The sequence below is a fragment of the Notothenia rossii genome, assembly GCF_949606895.1.
Source record: "Notothenia rossii genome assembly, chromosome: 8".
NCBI classification, from domain to species: domain Eukaryota; kingdom Metazoa; phylum Chordata; class Actinopteri; order Perciformes; family Nototheniidae; genus Notothenia; species Notothenia rossii.
This window is the reverse complement of record NC_136906.1, coordinates 16,326,038-16,336,504: the sequence shown is the minus strand read 5'-3', so window position 1 is coordinate 16,336,504 and position 10,467 is coordinate 16,326,038. Positions and strand designations below refer to the sequence as shown.

Sequence of the window (10,467 nt, the reverse complement as noted above, 5' to 3'; positions counted from 1 at the left end):
GACTACTTGAAAATACAACTTTACTGCATTTCAAACTAACATGACATATGAAAGATGAGAGGAACCTCAACTTCAAGATGTCCTCCTCCAGTCTTCAGTCTGTCGCAGACTGTACATTTGGAGACAGATGGATTATAGGTAAAAGCCAAGAGTTCAAGAGAAGGGATTCTCTGTGGTGTCTTTGCAAGCGTCCCAGCGCTTTCAATCCATTTAAACCACTTCAGGGCATTTTGACCCGTCCCGTCTGCCCAGGCGTCCTCTCTGTGAGTCGTCCTGCTTCAGGTCTCACCTCCTGACTCCTGACCGTCAGTCAAGATCAACAAATCCCAGAAGAGTGTCAGGAGAGCTTGTCTATATTAGCGAGGAAACGCTGGGCCCACCATTCATCCAGATCTAAAGGCACGAAATCTGGAGAACAAAAACATAAAACTGGTTAAAAGTCTGTTGGCAAAAAAGGTCATTACACCCTAAAACATCACTAAAAGGATTGTTGTCATCTCAATTACACATTTAAATCAGTCGAGTACAAATGAATATTATACTTCTGCTCATTTATCTTATTTTCTATACTTATTCTATTATCCTATAGCACAAATAACTTCCACATTTACAAAAAGCTTAATCAGGAGTCATAGTGTAGAAATAAAGGAGACATGACATGAGTTTATTTGACAGTTCTTTTTGAAATGCCATTATAATTTTTCTTCTGACTTGACGCTAGTTAGAGTTGCGCCCTCCAGTGGTTAAAGTGATATATGCATCACTATGTTAAATTCATGACTAACAAACTGGTTATAAATATTTGTTATAATTTTTTTTTTTATCTTAGTCTATTTTATATTACGTTTCTAAAACTCATTAGCTTAAACACCCATTATAACAGTTTTAGTCAAATACATCTTGGTGATAGATCACAGGGTGTTTCTCAATGTCAAGGAAGGATACTCCAGAGCCACTATTTCAAGGATGCTACGTCATCGAGTCCCGCCGAAGGACTGTTCCAATGTCCAGGCTCCTTGGAATTCTACCGAGGCCGGCGTCCCTGGTAGCGAAAAATTCGAGGCTGCACATTTGTATCTTCTGCGGTCTTAAAATCCCCACAATGCTTTGCGCACGGACCAATTTCCCCAAATCTGTGGCTGAAAATGTAAGGCTCTCATATGACGCACACCTGCACACTTGCTCGCCTGTTCCACTCTTCGTTTTCCGAATGCCAGGAAGGATTCTTGCCTAACTTCCGAAGGAAGTGACTCGGAAGACATGTCCTACTAAGGAAGCGTCCTCGATATTGAGAAACACCCGCTGTAACCTACCTGCCATCTTTAAGGGCATTTTCTTATGACATGCCATTTTCTAAAGCATAATATACCATGACTTGTTATGGTAAACTAGAGTTTACATTTTTAACTTTAATGCTTTTTCTAAATATTATAATTACCTTTTTTATATACTTGAGGGATAAACCATTTGTTGTACTTAATAATTGTTTTTTATTTCCATGACATAAAGAGTAAAATAAAGTAAAGTGTAAATAAAGTGTTTTTGATTTCATACAATAAAAGTTAATAATTTCTTATGATATGCTATACTTCAATTCTTCATGACACACCGTGACTTTTTATGGAATACTTTACTTTTTGGTTTTTGTGACAAACTATATAGATCTTGGTGTTTGACCAACAAACAATGACATTCCTGCACAAGAAATACATCCTTGGTTGGCTGGCTCTCCCAAATACTATGTATATGTCCTGTAGGCTGTTATTGTAAAAATATTAAGAAGTCTGATACTTCTTCAAACAAACATCCTCCAAACACCTGTGCTACACATCCCGTAAACGTTGATGCTTATACATGAACATATTTGTTCATGAAAATCGTGCTTAATTCAGATTTAACCAGTCAAATGTAAATGGATTCCCTGAAGGCATGAGCAGGAGAGGATGGCGTAGTTTGGTACTCACTTTTCACGTGTGGACTTGGACTGGTCTCTTTATAGTGGACTGCTGCCTGGGCCTCCTCTGGATCCTGCTGCACCACCTCCTGCCAGGCTGAAAACACAACCACTCAGTAACTCAATAACAAATAAAAGATATGGAATACAATTAAAATAAAAACCTTTATTATCATTGCACAGAATTCAAAGATGGAGCGCTACTCCTGCAATTAAAGTCACAGGAAAATCACAAAAACCAAACAACTGGAGCTCCACTATAGTAAGTACAAACAAAATACATGTAATGTTCACTGTTATAAGAGTCTTTGTTCCACTAGAATAAAGATAAGCATTGCATTCAGATTATTGTAATTATTACACTGGTATGAATGTAATTTCTTCCCTAGAATAAATGTGATTATTGGATAAAATCCATTAGGTATGCAATAAATAAAAAAGCAGTCATTATTGCAACTGATTCAATGCAAAATGTACAACTAATGCAATATGTTGAGGTAACATGCATACCATGTAATCATTAACTAGGTAATTCATTAATCACAAGTCATTTGGTAAAGCAGATTAAAAGATATCTTATCATTATCAAAGCAAAAATAAAAACTATCTTCAGTGTTAACTGTATGAAAACTACAGAGCCTGTACAGCAGCCAGGATTTAACGTAATTCATTCAAAGTTATATGGTACAAAGAATGTAAGTGGTTAAAGTTCAAATCTAAAACAACCCAGGGTCACACCCACAGCGTCAAACAAGTAAAGTCCACAAGGGCAACTGGTTCATAAACCTGCCACTCCTGGCACACGTTTGTTTTTCAAATAATGCAGCATGTGGACTGGTCACATGTTGTGTGTGTGTGTGTGTGTGTGTGTGTGTGTGTGTGTGTGTGTGTGTGTGTGTGTGTGTGTGTGTGTGTGTGTGTGTGTGTGTGTGTGTGTGTGTGTGTGTGTGTGTGTGTGTGTGTGTGTGTGTGTTATTGATTGTGTCTCTGCTAGCTGCCTTTAGGTCATGACTTTCAGAAAACTTAACTGGTTAAGCTTATCATGTAGAGGTAATTTAAGAAAATCATTAATCAACCCTGAACAGGAGGGGGGGGGGGGGCTCCTTTGTGTCCTTGTCCGCTGGAAGACAAGGTTACTGAAGTTGTTTATGAGCTGCTGAGGCTGAGCTTCAACATTAGCTCCCAACAGGACATAAAGTGAGAGGTGCTGAGCCTCATGAAGTCTCCCTGACACTGAATGACTCTGTGAATGAATGTTAAAAAGAAGTGCACACTTTGAAACTGGGTCAGTGTGTAGAGTTTCACCCAGACCAAATAAAACCATTCATCCTGTCTGATGCCTTTGTTTCCTTTCCTGAAAGCAGACAACGAGACTCTTCCCATGAGGGTATGGTGGGTGCTAGTTAGAGCCAAAACATGCTGTTTCTTCAGCACATGCTCCAGCGCGGGTCATAAAGTAGCATATGTGGGTGCGAGAGCATTTCTCTGCTAGGTGCCTATCATGGCTATCAGTGTCGGGCAGCTGTTTGGGTGCGCCTGGGAGGGGGGAGGTTAGCTTTTAATTTAAACACTTGATAGTAAAACAATGTCATTCAAAAAATTAGGTATGGGTGTCTGCATACAGTAAGACAATAACAAGTGTTTTCTCATCTTGTTTTTCCAGTAGCCTACAGGCAGTTCCTTACCATTGTAGACAAATGTAACGTTTTCCTCGTGCGCAGGTGTGAATCTCTCTTCCTGCTGGTTGTCTGCAGGCACAGCCAGAGCAGGCTGATGGTACTTCTTACCATTTGGCCGGTTGAAAACTATCTTTGGGGCAGGAAGGCTGTCAGGTAGGAGAAGAAAGACAATATGTCAGAATGTAGTCTGATACCTTTGCTGTGCAAATGCTGCATCAGCACTAGACAACATTTCTAAAGTGTCAGCCTTTTGGCCTAAAATCAAAAATGGTTGGTTGAGGGAGAGTCAGAGATTGCAACAGCTGAATCAAGGACCATATGCGACCTTGACTTGCCACAAGGTCACACACACACCCACCCCCACACACACACACACACACACACACACACACACACACACACACACAATGGGTAGTTTTAAAGGCATGAAAACAGCATGCGGACTGAGCCTTTGGGAAGCTACAGTGTGAAGGTGTGTGTTATAAATCATTCAGGCTGAAGATGAGACGCTGCTTGTCTCATGTTGATGACGTTTACTGCTGCCACAGGACAGTCATTCAATTATAGTACTTTAACCAAAACAATGAATCTTCTTAATAAACCATATATTTCAGATGTTCAAACGGGACCCATAAAAACAGCACTAGTAGCAGCATTATGGTGCGTTTTCACTATACACTTACTCAGGCATGCCGCAGGACGTTTGTTTGTGCTTGAAGTCGTTTATTTTGGTGTCAACCGGCTGCGTAGGCCCTGGAAATAAAAGTTTACATTTGATTTGAAATGGAAATACAATTGAATACAAGGGAAATGTGTGCAAGTTACAGTCCAGTGTCTTACCTGTCCGTCGCTGCGTGGCCAGTTTGCTGGGACCCCTTGTAATTGTGTACATCCTGCGCAGGAAAAGTCGCCTGTACGCTTTGAGTTTGGCACTTTGGAGAAAGAGTCCAGGAGGAGCAGGCGAGGAAAGACACTTTTCTTTCCACCAGGATCTGTCGATGTATAACAACTATGTTTGGGGGACCAAGTCGCTCCCCTGCTCAGCTGATCCGGGTAAATTCCTCTCACAAGATTTAAAGACAACAAATCCAGGCAGGAGAAATCTGACATGAGACTTCGCAGGAGGTTTTGTAATAACCACGCAGAATACACAACCTTGCGCCGTGCTCCTCTACCAGTATGTCCAGCAGCCGGGGTGCATTTCATCCAGCGACCCTCCCCTTCACACCTGCCTTCCCCCAGGCCGGACAATAAAACGTAACTCACTTTAATGCTGAAGTGTACTGCACTGCCACAATGTCACATAAGCTGAAACGGCGGCTGTCATTCATAAGACATTGACCCATGCCGTAAGAGCGCACCATTTCTCTCTACGTCCTTACACGCCTCCCTCCGCGTTTTAAAGAGACAGCGTCCCCAAAATGGATGAAAGAAATATGTAACAATGACTTGAGACCAGCATGTTCAGCCCTTTGTGACTTATTTTAGCTCGTGGTAATGGTTATTAAAATGAGATCACTTGTATTAATTCCATGATGTTGGAATTTTTGTTATCTCTGATTAGCAAATTGCTTATTTTTTAACTTGTTTAGTTGTGTCTGCTGTTTAGTTTAATTGTGCAAGCAATTACATTCTCAATCTCAAATATGACTTTACTAACTCTTATGTTGTGTTTTTTTGTGTTGTAGTCTTGTATAATGAGGAAGGGGATTATTAGTTATTTCACCTGATCAGAGTAAATTGCTTTGGTTTGCCTAAAAATATAGGGAAATCTAACACCAGGGCAGGGTTCTTTCTGTGATGATGACCATCCTGGCCAAAGTTACAGAGGGGTTGCCAAATCTGGCAGCCATGATTCTAGCTCTGCCAGATTTAGAAAGCCCCCTTTAACTGCTCCTTCATGTAGCCCCCATCTGCCCAACGTCTCTGTGTTTACAGTGCACACAGGTGAAGCCAAATGCAACCACATACAGCCCACTCAACCATGTTTACAATGCAACCAAGCTTTACTATACTGACTGAATTCATGGAAAGCTAAACTATGGGTTAACAAAGACGCACAGCTGGCCATTAACAGAAATTACATAAAAGTCTCACAAAATGACACATTTAAAACATTAAATAATTTAGTATTTAATAAGGCATTATTGATTTACATTGTGAAGCTTTATTCAAGTTTCAAGCCTATGAAGATCTTTTTACAATATGACATTCTTTACACTGCAGGAAATAAAAGGCAGAGGAAAGTTTTTTTTTTTTTTTTAAACCTCTGTGAAATGTATTGTCAAACACAAATATATAATAACATTACATATTTATTGCACCTAGGTCAGTTTCGGGCACAACTGTTATTCATAGTAAACATTTCTGAATGAATAGCAAAAAGTGTTCCTTCTCTGATGATTCATAATGAGTCTTAAAGACGTAACATCACACAAATAATGTTGGAGTTCATGTTAAATAATCTTTGCCTTGACATCTATACTCACAGCATATCAGGATTCAGTTTCTAAACAATCAAGTATCATCATTCCTTAATATTAACAATATATTCTAGGGTTCATGATTAAATAAATATCATGATAGCAAGCAATGATATGATACATTACCAATATGTCTACAACTATGTACACTGGTCTCTTTAAAGGCGCTGAAAGATCAGCCCAGAATGGAACAAATATCTTTAAGGTTGTCTAATCCAAATCCCTGGTCCAGGAGAGCTAGTGGTATTGCTGCTGGTAGTAGGATATAGACAAGGTAGCATACAGCTGAGTTTGATTGTTTTGATGTGTCTGTAGATTTAAAAAGGGAAACTACCTGTATACCAGCTACAGTTAATAACATTTTCTTACCTCTACAGTAAATCTTATTTTTGGGTGGTTTGATTGCCACCATAAAGTTAGGTAGCACCAATTTTCTAGCTTGTAATTATCTTCACTTAGAGTATTTAAGTATGTTTTGTTCTTACAAAGGAGAAGGAAATGGTAAATGTAATTCTTTTGGCAATCATTAAGTTATTTGGGTCACTACGGCATTTCCAACTTCTTAGTTCATTAAGAAGATGTGGAAAGTGGAAAACACTTAATCATCCCTGTGTGTGTGTGTGTGTGTGTGTGTGTGTGTGTGTGTGTGTGTGTGTGTGTGTGTGTGTGTGTGTGTGTGTGTGTGTGTGTGTGCGTGTGCGTGTGTGTGTGTGTGTGTTTATCAGTATTGAGGATCAAAGTCTTCCAGCAGACTGTCGGTCAGGTATCCAATCTTCAGCATGTTTTGGTAGAAGTCTTTCTCCACAGCGGTGTTGACCGTCCAGCCCACCACCTCCACACCTCGCTCTGCCCAGTACTGAACGTAGTCCCTAAGAGAAAGAAGAAAGAGGAAACAAAAATACAGATCAGTAAATACAAGGAACATTCCATAACCAGTAAAACAAAGTTGCATGTACTATTAAGTGATCCTTTAAACAAGGCAGTTTCCTCTCATGACTTGGGATGACTTGATCATATCAACACCCAGTTTTTAATCAAACTCTTATCACATCAGCAAAATCTTGAATCTCTATTTGAATCTTTTTATGTTGCCATTTTATTATTTGCAAGTGACTAAAGGCTACAAGATGTTAATCACCTTTTGTTGGCAGAGAAGACTTTAATCATCTTGTGACCCATCAGATTGATGTTGGGAGCCCTTGCTGTGGTGGCTATTATAGTTTTAGCAGTGTTTTATATGTTGCTGTTTTGATTTATAATTTCCTATATGCCTAGGCGGACACCCAGCCATTGATTATGTCTGATTTTATAACAAAGCATTAGAGACATATTATAAAAAGATTCTTCTTAACATCCTGTACTATCTTAAACCCCATGACTTGCTTCGTGACTGTGCCTTGTAACTATATAATTAAATAACATTTGACCTACAGTGAGATGTAGTCCTTCTGCATGAGGATGGCAGAGACACCGCAGAGTTTCCACAGTATGTGGTGGTGGGCCCAGTCCAACAAGATGTCCAGAACCCCCGTCCACACCTGACCCGAGATGGACAGGGACCGGGGGGCGCCGTCGGTAAAGCGGCTCAGTCTCCAAGGACGGTGGATGAGAGCTGTGACCACGTTGGGGTCCGTCTGACGCATCTATGGGTAAAACAAGTGTAAAAGTCAACACAATACAGTCAAAATGAGGAGGAGGGTGTGGCTCTTTTGGTACTTTTATTCAAATATGTGTGATGGTTCAGTTTAAAGCAGCAACAAACCAGAAAGCCATCTTTAGTGCCATTAATAGAAAATAAAATACGAGTAATAATGTAAAGAAATAAAGTCAGTAAAAGAAAACGACAAAAAAGGACAATAATTATTCAAATACCTCAGGCAAATCAATAATCATGAAAACAGCTTTCTAAAGTCAATTTTAATTATTTGTGTTGATTATGTGTTACCTTGTAGATTACTTTTGGTTCAAAGGAAGAAACAATGCTGCTATTGTAAAGGGCAGGAAACTTCTTATACATCTCATGAAGCACTGACGCAGCCTGGAAAACAGGAAAACATATCACATTTCTACAAGCAGGAAAAAAGGCATAAGTTGGTTCAGTTAAAGATAACTGAAAGGAGGGCCTCTTAAAAGGATCAGCACGAAGGTAAATTAAAAGCAATCTGATTGGCCCTCTTTGCTGATTTAGGTTTAGTCAGCTATCGAGTAGGTATAAGCTATTATGAGCCGCTCTATTGGTATAAATATATCCATATACTCAAGTCTTATATAATATTCACTACCTTATCAGGTTGACCTTTGACATTGAAGAAGATGGTGAGCTGTTGTCTGATGGATTCCTCCACTGCCTCCTGCAGAGTTGGGACCTTCTCTCCACTGTATTTGTCTCTGGAGAGGAAAAAAATCATGACGGGTTCTTAATTCAAAAGTGAGGTAAAGTTTCAGTGTATTACGCTTTCATGTTTTAAGTCTGTTTATTTTGCCCCTTTTTTTAGTCTTTACATTTTATGAGGAAAGACACTTTCTGAGAGGAAATAGATCACTCATAAAAACTATATTTCTGCAACTCAAACTTTATAGTATGAATGTAATACATAAAGTATGTAATCCCTGTTTGACATGTAGCCCTTCTTTATCTAAGATTTAAATCACACCATTAACAAATGATATAATGCAGCATACCTCAGCCTGTGACGAACAGCAGCATCTAGTCTCTTAAGCTGGGCCAGCTGCAGTTTGCTAACTGGTCCAGAGCCGTTGGTGGTGCGGTCCACCGTCTCATCGTGCATCAGGACGGGCACCCCCTCTGCCGTGAAGCTCAGGTCCAGCTCCACTCCAGTGGCCCCGTTCCTACTGGCCTAAAGCAGGACAATACCAGGTGGAAAATTACACAAAAAGACAGCTTTGATAGTGTAAATTATTGTAGTTTAAGTGCTTATTTTTTAAATTCATATTTTTGTGAAAATTCAGCAGTTTTTAATTCAGTGAAGACTTAATTATTTTTGAAAGCTTTCATCTTATGTGACCGCATGACTCCAAATCAATGCTCTGAATCGTAGCTTTTGTAAAGATTTGAGACTCTTCGATAAAGCAGTAGGCTACAATACATACAGTATTCAAAGAAAAATATAACTAAACACTAAAATCATATCAAAAGAAAGACCTCATACTTGTCCATTGTGGTAATATAAATATGCATTTAATTGGTCTTGTTTGGTCACAAGACATGAAAGCTATATATATTTAGCCATGCCTGTCACTAATATTCAGGAGTCAGCAGGTATTGGAAATAACATTGGTTTTGTGTAATTCAAAAGGTGATTTACTGAGTATCTCTAAGTGATGCCCTGTAATTAAGAGTGAAGGCTCGGATATGAGGTAACCATCCTCTGCCTGTATAGACAATATCACATATCAAACTTCACTGCGGTGCATGCAGGACAGTAAAGAGCACAACAAGCAAGCCGACTCAGCAACTTCAGTATGTAACAAACATGGAGAAATAATTGTGTGTAGAAATAAAAAGAGTATGAGTGAATGGCATTAACAAATGTTCAAGGGTAAGCTACTGATCTGATAGAAACTGAACCAGCAGCAGATGTGGTGCTCTGCTTACAATGCTTCAAGGCAACTCACGACATTCAAAGCCTGAGCAGTCCATACATAAATCCTTCAAATGGAATTGACTATATTATTTCGGGGACTGCAATACTATATTGCTACATCTAATTGGACTAGCTATTATGCAATTATGTGTTATTATATATTTGTAGCCATCATTTATCTAGCCTAGTATGCTACTTTTTCTCTGTTAAACATGCATAGATCTGTTTCCAGCTAAACACATGACAGATGCATGAGACCTCTCTGATCGCTGCCAAGGTGTTCTCCGGAGCATCATGGCTGCCCCCGCGGTGCGCCACCACCAAGACCCCGCCTGATGGAGCCCCGGGCCGGAGGACACGGCCGGCCTGGTCCGCCGGCACCGGAGGAAACCGGAACATCACCATGAAGACGTAGAGGAAAACGGTGATGAGAGAGGCCCCCGTGGCGCTCCGCGTGCCCAACACCACGAGCAGAAACAACGCCGAGAAATACACCACCTCATCCCCGATCTGCAGCATCTTAAACGGTATTATGTCACGAACCGTACGTTGGAAGACCCGTCGTTTCAAGCCGTTGTTCTGCCGGTAGCACTCACATGGTGCAGGCAAGCAGATCACACAGGCACGCACACACACGCACGCGCACAGACACACACATTTCACTTATTGATGGTGCAGAGGATGTATGGTACATGGGAGGAAGGAGGAGAGGGTGGCAAGTCTATCTGAAGTTTGAAAAATAAACT

General features: G+C 40.2%; 2 protein-coding genes across 2 annotated transcripts; both read right to left on the bottom strand.

Moving 5' to 3' along the window:
* Window positions 1-3: 3 nt before the first annotated feature.
* LOC307015742 (MAPK regulated corepressor interacting protein 2-like) lies at window positions 4-5,017 on the bottom strand. The gene is made up of 5 exons (XM_079644542.1): window positions 4,474-5,017; window positions 4,317-4,386; window positions 3,640-3,779; window positions 1,965-2,051; window positions 4-408 (listed from the first exon to the last, which is right to left on the bottom strand). The coding sequence occupies exons 1-5, from the start codon at window positions 4,523-4,525 to the stop codon at window positions 338-340; spliced, it is 420 nt and encodes a 139-aa protein (XP_079500668.1). The 5' UTR covers window positions 4,526-5,017; the 3' UTR covers window positions 4-337.
* An 827-nt stretch (window positions 5,018-5,844) lies between these two features.
* LOC307017157 (glycerophosphodiester phosphodiesterase 1-like) lies at window positions 5,845-10,464 on the bottom strand. The gene is made up of 6 exons (XM_079646701.1): window positions 9,980-10,464; window positions 8,799-8,974; window positions 8,399-8,504; window positions 8,062-8,154; window positions 7,548-7,759; window positions 5,845-6,985 (listed from the first exon to the last, which is right to left on the bottom strand). The coding sequence occupies exons 1-6, from the start codon at window positions 10,238-10,240 to the stop codon at window positions 6,838-6,840; spliced, it is 996 nt and encodes a 331-aa protein (XP_079502827.1). The 5' UTR covers window positions 10,241-10,464; the 3' UTR covers window positions 5,845-6,837.
* Between the last annotated feature and the right edge of the window lie 3 nt (window positions 10,465-10,467).